Source organism: Amblyraja radiata, chromosome 1 (genome assembly GCF_010909765.2).
Source record: "Amblyraja radiata isolate CabotCenter1 chromosome 1, sAmbRad1.1.pri, whole genome shotgun sequence".
Classification (NCBI taxonomy): Eukaryota; Metazoa; Chordata; class Chondrichthyes; order Rajiformes; family Rajidae; genus Amblyraja; species Amblyraja radiata.
Window position 1 is genome coordinate 109045068 of NC_045956.1, and position 17111 is coordinate 109062178.

At 38.8% G+C, this 17111-nt stretch overlaps 1 protein-coding gene across 19 annotated transcripts in view; it reads left to right on the forward strand.

The window, feature by feature from the left end:
* fip1l1 (factor interacting with PAPOLA and CPSF1) overlaps positions 1–17111 on the forward strand; it is a 74663-nt gene that overhangs the window by 28469 nt on the left and 29083 nt on the right. For 8 of the 19 annotated variants that reach the window (XM_033028691.1, XM_033028583.1, XM_033028637.1 and 5 more), the window contains exons 9-13: positions 4929–5034; positions 6006–6171; positions 10388–10414; positions 13480–13531; positions 14020–14040. In XM_033028691.1, the coding sequence (XP_032884582.1) occupies positions 4929–5034; positions 6006–6171; positions 10388–10414; positions 13480–13531; positions 14020–14040 (372 nt within the window). The remainder of the gene's footprint in view (positions 1–4928; positions 5035–6005; positions 6172–10387; positions 10415–13479; positions 13532–14019; positions 14041–17111) is intronic. The other 11 variants (XM_033028672.1, XM_033028663.1, XM_033028682.1 and 8 more) reach the window with 5 other exon arrangements.

The following is a 17111-nucleotide window of genomic DNA, read 5'->3' on the forward strand; positions in this document are numbered from 1 at the left end:
TTCGTGGATACTTTAAATAGAGTGATACAATGTGGAAACAGGCCCATCGGCCCAACTTGCCCACATAGGTCAACATGTCCCAGCTACACTTATCTCACCAGCCTGCTTTTGGTCCATATCCCTCCAAACCTGTCCTATCCATGTACCTGTCTAACTGTTTCCTAAATGTTGCTATGGTCCCAGGCTCAATTATTTCCCCTGACGGCTTGTTCTGTGCACCCACCACCCTTTGTGTGAAAAAGTTACCCCTCATTCCTATTAAATCATTAAATCCTAATAAATCTATGTCCTCTGGTCCTCGATTCACCTTCTCCGGGCAAGAGATTCTGTGCATTTATCCAATCTGATTCATGATTTTATACACCTCTATAAGATCACCCCTCGATCTTCCTGCGCTCCAAGGAATAGTCCCAGCCTACTCAACCTCTCCCTATAGCTTGCACCCTCTCATCCTGGCAACATCCTCGTAAATCTTCTGTGTACCCTATATCTTTTCTATAACATAGCCTAGAACTGAACACAATACTCTAAATGCGGTCTCACCAATGTCTTGCACAACTGCAACATGACTTCCCAACTTCTATATGCAATACTCTGACTGATGAAGGCCAATGTATCAAAAGCCTTTTTGATCACCTTCTCTATCTGCGACTTGACCTTCAAGGAACCATGCATCTGCAGTCCTAGATCCCTCTGCTCTACAACACTCCCCGGAGCCCTACCATGCACTGTGTAGGTCCTGCCCATGTTAGACTTCCCAAAATTCAATGCCTCGCATTTCTCTGTATTAAATTCCATCAAACATTCCTCAGCTCACCTGGCCAATCGACCAAGATCCTGTTGTAATTTTTCACTATCTGCAAAACCACCCACGTTTGTATCATCAGCAAACTTGCTAATCTTGCCGTGTATGTTCTCATCCAAATCATTGATGTTTATGACAAACAGTTGCGGGCCCAGCACCGAACCCTGAGGCGCACCACCAGTCACAGGCCTCCAGTTCGCAAAGCAACCTTCCACCATCACCCTCTGCTTCCTTCCATGAAGCCAATTTTCTATCCTTGGATCCCATGCAAAATAGTTTAGTTATCAAATCTGTTCACATCTTTATGTTCATGCCGTGGATATCAGGCATATTTGAAAACTGATTTGTAGTGGACTGTCCAAATTAAATGGTCAACTGAAGTGAAAATTATTTTGCATGTCATATTCTTCATTCACATTGAGGAGCACTGTGAAATTGAGCATTGGATAAGTCTAATGCTTGACATCGATCCATAGTGTAATTGGGTACAGATGTTTTCAAGCCATGTTCATGTACATTTTGAAGTGCTGACTTGAAGCTAGCATTTTTTATTTAGATTTTCATTTAAAAACAAAACAAAGAACCCAGCAGGTCAAACAGCATCTGTGGCAGCAAAGGATGGCCAGCATTTTTAGGGCGAGACCCTACATCAGGACTGGATGCAGAGTCATAGATTCATATAGCGTGGAAACGTGTTTCATCAACACCAGTACCACTTGGCTGTGTTTGGCCCATATCCCTGCCAAATCCATGTATCTGTCTAATTGTTTCTTGAACATTACGACAACCCCTACCTGAACTACCTCCTTCGGCAGCTCGTTCCATACACTCACCTGTGTGGAAAAAGTTACCCCTCAAATTCCTAGAAAATCTTTGTCCCTTCACCTTAAACCTATACATTTCCAGAATGGCAGGCAGGAAACACTTCTGTTTGGGGCTCTACATTTAATGCTTGGACAACAAGTTCTCTGCGTGCATTTCTCCAACACATAACTAATCTACCCATCTATTTATTTAATTGTTGTTTCTCTTTTGCACCCCTCTCCTTTCTGTTTCCTGAGAAATGTTGTTTATTATGCACAATTTGATCTGCCAAAGTAGAGAGCTTGGAAAGCCAAGGTGAAGTAGAGGTTTCATTCATAGAAACATAGAAATTAGGTGCAGGAGTAGGCCATTCGGCCCTTCGAGCCTGCACCGCCATTCAATATGATAATGGCTGGTCATCCAACTCAGTATCCTGTACCTGCCTTCTCTCCATACCCTCTGATCCCCTTAGCCACAAGGGCCACATCTAACTCCCTCTTAAATATAGCCAATGAACTGGCCTCGACTACCCTCTGTGGCAGAGAGTTCCAGAGATTCACCACTCTCTGTGTGAAAAAAGTTCTTCTCATCTCGGTTTTAAAGGATTTCCCCCTTATCCTTAAGCTGTGACCCCTTGTCCTGGACTTCCCCAACATCGGGAGCAATCTTCCTGCATCTAGCCTGTCCAACCCCTTAAGAATGTTGTAAGTTTCTATAAGATCCCTTCTCAATCTCCTAAATTCTAGAGAGTATAAAGCAAGTCTCTCCAGTCTTTCTTCATAAGACAGTCCTGACATCCCAGGAATCAGTCTGGTGAACCTTCTCTGCACTCCCTCTATGGCAATAATGTCCTTCCTCAGATTTGGAGACCAAAACTGTACGCAATACTCCAGGTGTGGTCTCACCAAGACCCTGTACAACTGCAGTAGAACCTCCCTGCTCCTATACTCAAATCCTTTTGCTATGAAAGCTAACATACCATTCGCTTTCTTCACTGCCTGCTGCACCTGCATGCCCACTTTCAATAACTGGTGTACCATGACACCCAGGTCTCGCTGCATCTCCCCTTTTCCTAGTCGGCCACCATTTAGATAATAGTCTGCTTTCCTGTTTTTGCCACCAAAATGGATAACCTCACATTTATCCACATTATACTGCATCTGCCAAACATTTGCCCACTCACCCAGCCTATCCAAGTCACCTTGCAGTCTCCTAGCATCCTCCTCACAGCTAACACTGCCCCCCAGCTTAGTGTCATCCGCAAACTTGGAGATATTGCCTTCAATTCCCTCATCCAGATCATTAATATATATTGTAAATAGCTGGGGTCCCAGCACTGAGCCTTGCGGTACCCCACTAGTCACTGCCTGCCATTGTGAAAAGGACCCATTTACTCCTACTCTTTGCTTCCTGTTTGCCAGCCAGTTCTCTATCCACATCAATACTGAACCCCCAATGCCGTGTGCTTTAAGTTTGTATACTAATCTCTTATGTGGGACCTTGTCGAAAGCCTTCTGGAAGTCCAGATACACCACATCCACTGGTTCTCCCCTATCCACGCTACTAGTTACATCCTCGAAAAATTCTATAAGATTCGTCAGACATGATTTACCTTTTGTAAATCCATGCTGACTTTGTCCAATGATTTCACCACTTTCCAAATGTGCTGCTATCCCATCTTTAATAACTGACTCAGTGTTAGGTTTTTGCGATGATTATTTTAAAACAAAGACTGCTCACTTTTAAAATTGCTCATTGGCACTTCCTCATCTTTTTGCTGTGACACTTTTAACTTTTATTTTATCTCCTGATTTGACAGCTCCATGGCTTTCCAAGTGATTATCTAATCTTCCACTCTTAATATTCAAACAGGCAAAATTATGCTTCCCATGTCCTAACTCATAAGTCCCAGTCATCGTGGTATTTGTTGCTTCCTGATCCAGCAGTATTACTGTTTTAACCATTTTTTTCTTCTGATTGATTCCTTTAGAAACATAGAAACAGAAAAATAGGTGCAGGTGTAGGCCATTCAATATGATCATGGCTGATCATCTAAAAATCAGTACCCTGTTCCTGCTTTTTCCCCATATCCATTGATTCCTTTAGCCCTAAGAGCTAAATCTAACCCTCCAGTGAATTGGCCTCCACTGCCTTCTATGGCAGAGAATTCCACAGATTCACAACTCTGGTGAATAAATTTTCCTCATCTCAGTCCTAAATGGCCTGCCCCTTATTCTTAACTGTGACCCCTGGTTCTGGACTTTGGAGCTTGCCCTCTCTGCCCCATCAATTCCTGTCAACAAAACCCCGACCTGAAAACTTTGTACTTCTCCAATTTTTAACTTTTTGTACCTCTGTTTTCTTAATAAAGGACCTGTCCCACTTAGGCTTGTAGGTTATCGCCGGTGCTGACTTTTTTTGTTATTAAAGTAATGATTCTATGTCGAAGGGGGGTCCAGTTGCCGGTTTTTCAGCGACCTGCTACGACTATGCCAGTCAGCGACAGTCGCTTAAAAATAGCCTAAGTGGGACAGGCCCTTTACCCTGTAAATCGTTGCTGCTTCTGCTTCAAGGTTTGAAGCTTTGGCATTTCATCCCTCAACCATTTTACCTAAATCTTCTCTCCTCTTTGTTTTAAAATGTATATTTAAGAACTACATCTTTGACCAAATTGCAATTACATTTTCGTGTAGCGTTTTGGGATATTTTAATGGGTTAAAGATGATTGCAAAATGGGTGATCAAAGAAAGTGATATTTTAGACAATAGGTGCAGGAGTAGGCCATTTGGCCCTTTGAGCCAGCACCGCCATTCAATATGATCATGGCTGATAATCCCCAATCAATACCCCGTACCTGCCTTCTCCCCATATCCCCTGACTCCGCTATTTTTAAGAGCCCTATCTAGCTCTCTCTTGAAAGCATCCAGAGAACCTTAATTAATCTTTAATTAAGCATCAAATTAAGCATCCAGGGAACCTTTAATTAATTAATCAGATTGAATTTAATGACTGTTGAATAACTGGTTTGACAAAGAAAGGAGGTTCTTGTGGAAAAAGCATTAGGCCAGGTTTATAGAATATAATGATATTGTCTTTGCATTAATGTTTTTGTTTCCAATGTGAATGAATTTTTGTTTTGTTATGTGAATGAATATTCATGTTAGTCTTTTGAATAATCATAATTGGGAATCTAGTTTGTAATTAATTCTCACACTGCTGGGAATCATTAAGTATGTATACAATTTTTAGCTTGCTAATGTATATGTATTTACAATAGCTTGATCTTAACCACTAGCTTAACCTTTAACCTGTTTTTCAGAAGGCTGTCTGGGTCCATAGAGGTTATTGGAGGCCAATTAATAACCATTGCCCGCGTGGAAGGTCGACGTCGTGATAGAGGTGGCGCAGATGAAAATGCCATCCAGGTTTGTCATTGTAATCTAATTATTTACGTGGCATCACTCGTTAAGTGTTAAATTGCTTCTGAATTGTAATTTCATTGTAAAGGCATTTCAAAGTGGTTTTTAGCCATAAGAGTTCTTTTGCAAATGTCAAACTTTTAAATTTTTTCAGAAAACTTGAAAATATTTGCATTTGAATGCTTGTGTTGAAATTTGTAGTTACATCATCAATGTTTTTTGTGGCAGACAAGAATTAACATTTGTTGGAAAAGGTTTGAAGTTAATATCCACAATTCTTGAAAAGACCTAGTTTTACTTCCGTTTTCTCTCCATACTCCAATGTTAAACTAGTAGCTTCATGAGGTTCCAGTGTTTTCAACAACACAACATTTATTAATCATGCAATGTATCTTACTGTACGTAATATTTAAAATCAAATCGAATCAGGTCTGGTGGTGAAGTGTGAGTGAGGTAGATTCTTATTTGGACAATTTAAGAGCTAGATTAAGTTTAAGATCTAAATCTAACCTTGCGTAACCGTAGCTTCTCTAGTATATTAATCAGAACTTTATCACAGAGCAGCTCATTTGAACACAAATCTGTTTACAATTTTTGAATATCCATTCAAGTTGGTTCTTCCTATCAGCATGTAAAGTCTAATAAATTAATATTTCATTGAAATATTGAAATCCATGAACACATAAAAATAGAAGCATGAGTTGGCCATTCCCCAGAAGCTTTACCTTCCATTCTATGATATGGCAGAACAACTTCTTCAACTCTGCATTTAAAACCTATTCCTAGATTTCTTGACCTTTTTGAAATCCAAAAATATTTCAATTTCTGACGTCATTTTTGCGGGCCTCCATCAAACGTACACTAAATTTGCCTGCCAGAGGAAGTGTAAGCATTGACTCCATGTTTGACTTGATAATTTGAATTTCACCATCATAAGTGTACATTTAATTATAAATGTAATTATTATTTTCCCAAAGGTTCTTGGAGACCATGCAGTACCAGAATTTAATAACAACAACGCTGCAAAGCGTCCTTCATTTATGCCTCCAGGGGCACCTCCGCCTCATATGACTGGTCCACCTCCCCTGTTCCTGCCCCCTCCTCCTCCTGTCAACACGGGGCCTCCACTTCTCCATCCACCAGGTTAGTGTTGTATGGAATTTTGGCATAATAATACATGTTTCACTTTGTTTAACTTTTTGTCAGTTTACATGAAGGCCAGAGGCTGAGAATTTTGGGTCATGATTCTGTTGGGGTGGATTGATGTGGTCCCAAGTTAATCCTCACCTGGCCCTGCTAAATTCTCTAATCTGAAAGTATTTTTGCACCCTCCTTTTTATTACCTTATTTTAAGAAGAAGCTCTTAAATTTCAAATACGTTGATAACAGCTATGTTTAGAAATGCATTCAAATCATGTCACATAATTCAGGGATTTCACCCTACATTTTTCAGAACTTTCAGCTGATGATTTTTGATGTGAATTTTTTGGCCCCTTCAAGAATCATAAATTGTTTGCAATTTGTGTTCATCATAGAGATGAGTTCTAATTGCTAATCTAAGGCAAGGAATATATTTTATCCCCTTTCATGAATTTTTTAATAATGGACTTGTATTTATTTAAGTTTGGGAACGTGATGTTCTAGTTGACATCTGCTGTTAAGTTACGTGAATCTGGTTCATAGCTTGCTGTATTTTATTTGTGCTGTTTCCAGTTTTTAAATCTTCAAAGCAGTTTCTAAAATAGAACTAAAATCTGTGGGTTCAATGAAAAAATACTGCTGTTACCTGCAAATAATGTGCGTGTGCCAAAATCTTTACATCACTGCAAATATAAAACATCCTGTGGAAAGCTCTTTGAATGTTACATAAAACCAAGCTTCAGTTATCAAACTATTTTAGTAACTCTTTAGTTTATGTTTTTTTTTTTTACCTGCTTTTTTTTAAAGGGCAGCTCCAAGCACTGTTTTGTATTTCAATACATTACCTATTTTCTTTAAATCAACCTTGAAAGTAGCATTTTATATGACATGGAACATTTTAGGTTGTATCATATTTCCCACCCTGCCATTATGATAGAGCCAAGGGATTAGCCTTGGTTCAAAAGTTGAGTATAGAAGGGCATGCCATGAACAGGCACTGGCCATTCATAAAAATGAAGTGTTAACCTGATGCACCCATGATGCAGGACAGACTTCTAAACTAAATAGCAGAAGTAGCCTGTTTGAGACAGAACTGCAGCCAATAGGTTAGATTAAATCTCTGCATTCTTGCTGTGTCCAATTGTGAATGCTATTGGTCTTCTAAACAAATCTTGAGAGAAGGAGATGTCAAGAAAATCCTTACCCTTGGTGGTCGGAATCCAGCCGATGCCTCTTGAGATCTCCTTCAGCTTCATTTATTCACAAGGTTAATTTATTCAACATGAAATCAAGAACCAGTTAAATGCATTTGACTTGTAAGGTTGTGGGACGAAGATATTTTGGCTCAAGGCTGTTGCTCCAGATCTGGCTATGACCTTTGCCAAACTGTTTCATTGCAACAGCAGCATTTGATCAAGAGCGAGGAAAAGTTTTGTGGTGTATCTGTTCTTTAAAAATGGTCAATTGCAATCCATCCCATTCCCAACAAGCTTCTTTCACATCAGTATAGTTATCACGGACATCAGGAATCATTTTCATGCTGCTAATGAATGCTCTGGTATTGGTCATGAGCAGTCAGTTTCAGATCTTGTCGCAGTCTTCGTCCAAACATGGACTTAAGAACTGAGTTCCAGCATTGATTGACTACTATTTTTATCAAGGCATAATTTAACCTCTTGTTTCACTGATAAAGCCAAGTAAAATAAATCACTGGAATTGGGAAAATCTGTCTACTGACTGAGATCATACCTAGTATAAAAGATGATTATAGTTATAAGATGTCATTCATCTCAGCCCCCAGATACCTGCTGGAGTTTCATGGTGGATCTGACCATAGACCTGCCTAAACCTAACCATGATTAGCAGCTGCTTCATTGAATCAATGTCACCATCACTTTAAGTCATGTACAAAATGCAACACATCTGTGAAATGTATTTAATCGGCAAAAAGTAGACTGCGCATGCATACATAATACTTCCAAACCGAAAACCATCCTACTTAGCAGTGGTGTCATTCTTCCTCTAATGTCATTGGGCCAAAATACTGGAAATCTCTGCATCTGTGGGAGTGATTTCTATATACATGCTATTTTAAGAAGACACTGCCATCTTTTCAGGAGAATTTAAAGATAATAATAAACACTTGTTACAACTGGCACTTGTGTTCCATGAAAAAGTATTTAAATAAAAATAATGGATGTGTTTTGGCTCTTAAAAAAAGAATCCATCTTGTATTTTAAAACAAATCACTGTGGACCCCCTCTTTGGATACCTTCGGATACTAATCAAAAGTGGAAATTTACAGTATATCAGTTTAAAGGATGTGCCAAATCCAATATGGACTGTGACAATTATGATCTCTCTCGGTTACATACACGTGTCTTTTCACACTGGAACTTATTGTAGTTATGTTGAGGGATACTGTCAAATTTCACAAGGTTATTGAGCAACCATGATATCTTATTTTGTAAATGTTATCATTTTAAGATATTCCATATGATCTGTACATGCAGCCAGTGTATTTACTTTGAATATGCATGCTTCCATTTTAATTATTAATTAATTCTTTTCAGATTACTTGAATGGGGGTAGACGATGGATCTTTTTTCCAACACCCCACCCCCCATAGTTTCTCTCTATAGCAAGTCACAGCTGTGAGGTGAAGCAATTTACTCAGAAATCGCTCCCCAGACTTTATCAAGGATCAACAATGCAGTTTTGATCTATTTAAAATTGTATTTGGATCTTTTATGCGATATGAAGATGGTAAATACAGAAACCAGGAACAGAAAATGAGAAATAGATACTTTTGTGGTCATAAAGTTAATCCACTTAATATCTCAAATCCGATGAGATTTACAGGGTCAACAAATGTTGCTTGCTGTGGTATTGCAGTTATTTATATTTCTATAATTTTAAATATTTTTATCCAAAGGTGCAAAAAATTAGTAAAATCCAGATTTTACCAATTCATGATCTATTAATTTATACAGCAGAGAAGGTTGAGTAGTTTGTCTCATGCATAACCTTCTAAACAAAAGCTTTTTTACCTGCTGTTAATGTATGGAGCGTCCACATCTGGCACCCAGTTAAAGAAAATAAATTGTTCACAGATGGCTTTCCTCTGATGTTGAGCACTTCAGTGATTGCAACTTCATATTTCAAACGGCTTTTATTTTCCATTGATCCATAAGGTTAAGTTATCAACAATGACACTGGCTGCTGTGGGAAAAGATGGAGAGTTATAGCGCTTTAGTTGCTTTTCTTTCTTCAAGCTTTTTAAGATTTGTTATTCTAATCAAGTTAAAAGCCAAGGAATAATTATTGCCATTCATGCATTGACATGGTAAAATAATAACTTCACAATGACCCAAACATGTTGTGCAGTTTAGAGCTAATTGAAATTCAGAAAATGAATGCTGCCTTTTTAAATCCTTAACAAGTAGGTGCTTCTTCATTTCGCCCACCCCACCCCCCTTAATTCTATTGCTTTCCAGGTTGTAACACTGGTGCAAAATTCCATTTGCCCAGACATCCTTTGACTATCTTGTCTAAATGACCGTCATAATACAAGCCAATCTGGGTGTTTGTCAGCTGATCTCTATTGGGTACAGATATTGCAGGGGTTTAAAATTATTTTCTTCAAGATATGATAATCAAGCTTCAATATGCCTGCTGTGGTATCTATTGAGATTCTGTTCATTAAATCTTTAACTTCCTTCTCAGAAATGCAATGGGCAAATATTGTATGTGTCAGTCTACTTGTGACCAGTAACAGTAATTGATGTTGCCTTTGAATGTTGTGGGATCTCTTTTTTTTTTTACATTTTGCTTCTGCCAGCAGTGAACATTTCTTAGTCAAACATAATGCAGGCTAGAAATAGACCACATTTCCCATGCATAGGTCTAACATTGTGCCTTGATTTAACGTGACCTTGGAAGAATGCTTTCTACAGTCCCGGTACAATAAAGTCTTTTTTTGTTTTCGCCACCTATGCCTATATTAATTTGTTATATGCAATTTGATTTACAAACCCTTTGAACTTCCATTTAGTGGACATATGGTTCTTATCAGTTCATGTTTAATTTTGATCAAGACCCCAGTATGAAAGAACAAAGTTTTTTTTTTTCACTGAGCTTCTAACTTTAATATTTTTTATGTGAGAAAGCAAATCTGGTGTACTATATGTTGTTAGTGACTCAAATCTCTTCTCCTTAGGAATGCCTTTAACTGCACCACCTCCAGGTATAGTTGCATATTTCTACCTAAACCAATGTCATGCGGTAAAGTGTATTAAATATGTCTGTCTCTCTCTTTTCTCCCACCCTTCTTCGGCATTCTCATGGAATGACTTGCTTCCACTCCAGCTCTGGCTGCTAAAACTGATGGCAGTCCCCAATTTTGTCACATCTGGGACAGGAGGTGCATGATGGGGTGCGAGCATGAATATTTTGGGAGTCCATTGTTGTGGCACTGTATTCTTATGATGAAGATGGTCAAGGTTTTCTGTGCCATCTTGAATGTTCCTCCTTTTGGGTGATCGTGAGTCGGTGGGGATGTCACACTTTTCAAGAAGACTGAGGACTCCTGTAGAATTGCTTTCTCCATCATTCTAGTATTCTCTTGGAAGTCGGGCTAAAGTGCTGCTACGCAGGGTCTGGTCGCAGGCATCTAAACAACTTGGCTGCCTTAGTTGGAGCCAATCGAGTGCAATTAGAGCCTGATATTGGGTTGGGAGAAGATAGTAAGATTGATTCAGTTATGTTGCCAGTGAATTTGAAGAACTACAGAAATAATGTTGATGATACCTCTCCAGTTCTCTGAGGTACTTTTTTTGGGAGGGCCCTGCACTGTGGACGGCATCTTGAAATGCAAACTCCTCCTTTCACCAGGCAGCCAAAGGTGGGAGTCTGATACTAAATGTGATGCTGACTTTCTTTATCGATGTCATCCTTTATATAACAAAATATATTTGTTTCTCGGATCTCATTGTGGTTGGAGGGGGGCGGGACGGCAGGGGGGGGGGGGGGGTGCAGGAGGTAGAAGGTGTACAGTGGAGAAGATGATGGGGAACCTTTTTTGCAGGTGTTGATTGCAAGGCCATTTTTTTTCTCTTGCGCTTCAATGGACAATTAACAATGATAATTACTTTTGAGCTAGGATTCTGAATGCATGGATATTCATGTAATACATCTGAAGCTTGGTGGTTGAGGATGGACTGACCTTCGTTCCAGTGTGGTGGTGATGCAAGTTCAACAGTTTCCCCTTTGTCTTGTACATTTAGCTCCACTCTGCTAGAAAGCTTGATGGAGGTGAGGTACACCTCTGCTTAGATGGCATCCATGCTGTGATTTGGGAACAGCTCTTTAACGACTGGGTGATGGCAGTTGAGAGAGACTCTCAAGATGACTTTACTTGTGGCAGCAGCAGGGAAATCCCTGGCAGCTATGCACTCAGATTTTTCTCTCTATTTCTGAGGATGGTTACAATTATGTTGCTGAAATTGTTTGCAGTTTTCATTCTTCTGGAGTGTTTGAGATGAGGCTGCGAATTTGTATCTGAAGCTACTGTATGCCAAATTTCAAAACTTCAGTTGGGATACATTCTGCTATCAAGGTCACGTTGGTTATCAACTTGTTTCCCTGGGTGGTGGCAAAATTGGACTGGACACCTTTGGTGTGGGATGGAATCAAGGAGTTTTGTGTCAGCGATGGTTGCTGTAGTGAAGTGCTTTGGGGCACTAAAAGCAGGTGCAGACTACTGCTCTATCTTGACAAGCTGTCCTCTGTTTTTGGGTGTCACTGGGAAGGATCTTCGGTATTGCGGTATTCTTGACAGCACTGAAGAATCCATGCTTGTTTTGTTTACCGCTGTGTCTTCTGCACGCTTTCCATCAATCATCTCTTTGGTCGGTTTTCTGTTGGATCTCAATCTAATCCTGTAGGCCTGTTAATGTTCCCTGGTGGTGTGGTAAAGCTGCTAATCTGAGAATGCTTGCATTTTGAGGTTCCTTATCTTCTCGATCTTCTGGTTACACTCATCAAACCTATCCCCTGTTTTAATTTTGGCACAGAAGTGAAGACTGTTACCATGGATGGTTCTGAGATCAATCTGGGCACTGTGAAACACTGCAGCTCCTTTTGGGAGCTTTCCGGTGTTTTTTTGCACACTGACACGTGGCCCTTTCTCTCCTCTCTTCCCACTTAAGGCACATTCTGTGTCTCTCTGCCCTGCTCACCCTATTGTTTCCATTTCTTTCCATCCGCCAGCACATTATCTTCAAATTCCTCTTGCAGTCCAGCGCTAAGAGAAACCTCCATGGGAAGGAATTGGGTGATTTTTTTTTTCTTTCTTTCTCCAATGAATTTAAACCTATGGTAAGTTTGTAATTGGCCATCCAATGTGGCTAATTAAACCTCTGGAATGATTTCAGCTATTTCCCCAGTAATATGATGGAAAAGCTGAAGTCATCATCTTCGATCCCCATCACTGACACTATTCCTAACCAATTTGATACTTAAATTGGAAATTATACCAGGCTGTTTTTGACCCCAAGTAGAGTTTCAGAATTTATACCCGTGCCTTTGTTATGACCAATTACTTTCAATTCTATTAACTTGCACATCTTTGACATGACCTTGGCTCCTAGACAGGTGCAACATTCATCCAGACCAATAAGCACTGCATGCTTTTGTTTCCTCCTGTAATTGACGAACTAGGATGTCAATTGAGTACCTGTTTGGCATCCCTCACTATTTTCTCTTTAATACTGAGGTCTCCAAAATTTTAACGCCCATATCTAACATACTAAGTCACACTCATTCCTGATCTTTAAGGTCTACAATTGCTTCTATTATAACATTATGTATTCATTTTAGAATGCACAACTTTGAAAATCGATTCCCCAGTAATCACTATCTCTGTAGTATCTTCACCTCTAAAACCAACCGATTTACCTGTGCTTCTCTAGTTCTGGCCATAAGAAAATCCCACACCTTAATTGTTTCCTTTAGTTATCAAGACATAAAGCCTGGGCATTACTACTTCTATAATCACCTAATGATCTATAAACCCATTTATTTGACCTGTTCACCTCTAATACTTGATGCAGCATGATGCAACTTTGTTAATGCTCCAATGAGGTGTCTGTTAAAGAGGTTAACTTGTGGCTTTACTAAGGTATGTTTGAATTTCTGTTATTGACATTATTTAGTAGTTTGCATTTTAGTGCTGTACAAACTTTACCGCCAAAACATTGCTGAAATAACTTTGTAATCATTCTGACTTCTGTTGTAAAACATGTTTTTCAGGTTTCCTGCCTCCACCTGGAGCTCCACCACCTTCACTTGTACCACTAGAAAGGTGAATGAAGCTCTTAAAAAATAATTTTAAAAATCTATTTAAATGAAAATCTTTGATCTAAATGTTGTTGAGGTGCAGTATAATCACTCTCAGTTGGACATATGCTCCTTTATTTTATACTGTTTTGCATGACTGGCTCTTCCAATATCTAATCCTATTTCATTGGCTCTATTTTTATATTATTCCTTTTCAAATATATAGCCTATTTTTAAATAATGCTTTTAATCTTTTCAGATCCTTAGTCAATATCTATAAATGTTGAAAAATTTGCAGCAATTAAACTCTTTACTGTCCAACAAATGTTTTTGACATAGAATTAACAAAGATATTAATTGTGAGAATTATTAATAGATTTGTAATGTGGGCAGGAAAGTGACAGATTATTTCGAGGGGGGGAAAGCAAGTGATCACAAATGGAATGCACCACTGTCCATATGTTGCCACTCCAAGGGCATCTATTTTACTGATGTTCATATTCTGTTTCCTAGACTACAGTCGGCATTGACAAGGTAGGCCAAAGGGGGCCATTTCTGTGCTGCATGAATCTATAATTCTTTTCTATAATGCATTTGACTTCAACTGAACAGCCTTATCCCGATATCAATCTTGACTGCTCCAATAAAGGGAAGGCAACCCTCATAATGGAGAAATACAGGATTGGATTTATTTTAAAAGGAAGATCCGACATGTATTGTGAGGGATGGTTGTTGCATATTTCTGTTAGATGCTAGAGTGTAATGTTTTCTGCTGGTGGTGGGTTTTCTCCTCAAAAGTAACTAATGGCCAACAGTGACAAAGTTGTGTCTCCATGGTGATAAACTTGTTCATGAAACACTCTCGCTCAGTTAAATGCTGGACATAAGTGTTTTACTGACATCCACTATTAGGCACCCAAAACTTGGGTATCACATATCTTTTCACTATTCTATGGCACTCCACATCAAATCTAAATTTTCATTCACTAACCTGTATGAACCAAAAATGGCTCGAAGTTACGAGACACATAACTTAGAACTAAATGATATGCAAGATTAGAAAAAAAAGTATATTATTTTTCCACAGATGAGGTTGGCAAAGCAGGTTGCCTTGCAGTTCAGTATACCTCACCAAGTTTACAAGTTACATTGACACCAAAGATATGAAGATAATTTATTGTCAATATTGGCCATTTGTTACCCTTGTAGCTGGTGATGCTTGTTATTTCTTGTAATGTTTTTCCCAGTTAAATCATTTGGGATGGTTACAGTTGGGCATCATATGTTGTCATCAGTCGCTGTCCTATCTGTGTTAAAAGCCAAATAGTATGTGCTTGAAGTACAATAATGACAACGTCCTTTCATAAGTGTTAAGGACCTAAATTCATATATTGGCTTGTTTTCTGTTTACACTTTTTATTATTTTAACTTTTGTGTTTACAATTAATTAAACATGACCCCTTGGGCAGTTTCAGATAGCAACTTCCTTCTGATGGAAAGAGAAGACCTGCATCCCTTCGATTAGAATGAGACATCAATTTATTTACTAGTAGTAAAAGCTTGCCAGACTTTTATCCAGTGAGAGAGCCTTCTTTGCAATGAAATCTCCCCAAGCCTCAACTCGCTCTGTTTCATTGTGGCAAAGCAATCGGTCAGAAATGTACATTACTTGTAATTTTCAAGGTATAGGGGTGCCACTAAATTCGGCAAATTTTAGCTGAAGGATAAAACAACTTCAAGTTGCATGGTGCCATGCTAATTCTGTTCCAGTCCCTGATTTGACAAGTTGCCAGGACCTCTTGTACTGTTCAAAGCGAGTATAAGTGGCAGATGAACTCTACCCTCAGCATAAATGAAATGTTCCTTCCTTTATTATTCTTGTGGAATATACAGCACAAAACCTAATCTTTGGCACAGCTAGTTCATTCTCTCCTTTATCTTATCCCAACATTGCATTCTTCAATTCCTTTTTCGTTTGTGCTTTCATCAAGCATTTTTTTAATGAACAATGCATGTTAATTGATTGATTTTGCTTGTTGTCATTCTCATCATACTATTTGGGCGAGGGATGGGAAAAGTTTCTCCTGAGCTTTGATTTGATAATGACAATCTTGTATTTATGTCTGTTTTATACTGATATTTTCCTATCCCCAACCCTATGAAGTGAAACAATTGCTATCCTGTTAAATTCTTTCATAATCTGTGATCTTTGGCAGGACACTAGCCCTCCCTTCAGTTTCTGTGTTATATAACAATTGAAAATAGTCCAATTAATTAAAGGCTACTAAACACAGACCAGTAAATTTCATGAAGATGTGATGGCGAAAAATAGAGTACAGAGGAGATTTGTGGAAGTTATGAGGGCTGGATAATTAAAGTTGTGAGGCAAGATGGAATAGGTTTAAGTTTTGTTTTTCCTTTGGAGATTGAGTGTGGTTATAATTAGTCATTCAGAGTCCTTCGGCGTTGATAGTCCCTGTCTCAACTACCTCCCTCCGGCAGCTCGTTCCACGTATCCACCACCTTTTGTGTATTTAAAAGAAAAAGTTTGGATTCTAAGATTACGAAAGAACTGGATAGGGCAAATACATAATGTGTCTCATTAGTAGAGAAAACTATAATCAGGAGACATACAAGGGTTGTAAAGTCGGCACGGAGCTAAGAAATTTTTTTCATTGTGGCCAAATTATTACAAATCATCGCCTGAAATTGTGGCGGCGATAGAAAGTATCAATTTGCTTTTACAGAATGTGTTGAAAGTGGTCCTTCTTTGGTTGACAACGATATCGGCCCAATAGCCTTTTGTGTCATTTAATTTTTAATTCTATGACCAGAAAAGGGCATAGGAGAGAAATATCATAACTTGTAATGAAAAGAGATCAGTTCACAAAAGACATCAGTTTACATTACAACAATGAACGTACTAGACTTTTCCAACTTCCCACCTTGCTCTGAAAGAGAAATGATCAGTAGAAAGGAAACTCAACTGCTTCTAAAGGTGTGAATGTTTGCCAGTGTGTGAGATGAAATTGGCCTTCTCCCTATTCATCTGAGGTGACTGATCCATTATATAGTTCTTTGACAAATCAATTTCCTTTTTAATTTGGCACTTGTACACAAAGTTGTTACTTTAATTCCCCCCCCCCCCCCTTTATGAAAAGTCACTATTTAATAAGCAAGCAATGCATGCATCAATCATTTTTTAATATAATTCAACCTCCCAAAAATGAATGGGCATTGTGCTCACTTCCCACAAACGAACCCTTTGCCTGTTTCCCTTGTAGCCAGAAAAGATGTATTTTCGATCAGCCTGATTCTCCCATTTTACAATGAAGGGGTAAAAATCATATTCAAATGTGCTGATCTGGGTAAATGACACACATTTGTATATAGATGAATGGGAATGCCCAGAAACATCAGCCCTTCATAAGAGCAATGACAGACAACACTTCCAACCTATTCCATCACTGATATGAGATCATAGTTACTCTTGATTCTACTTGGTTCACTTGCTCTATTTTCCTTAATCCTTTTGGCCAGAGATATAGAGGAATCTGACTTAAAATAAGATTTTTTATTATTCATGAGGGAGTTCCACGGCTTTA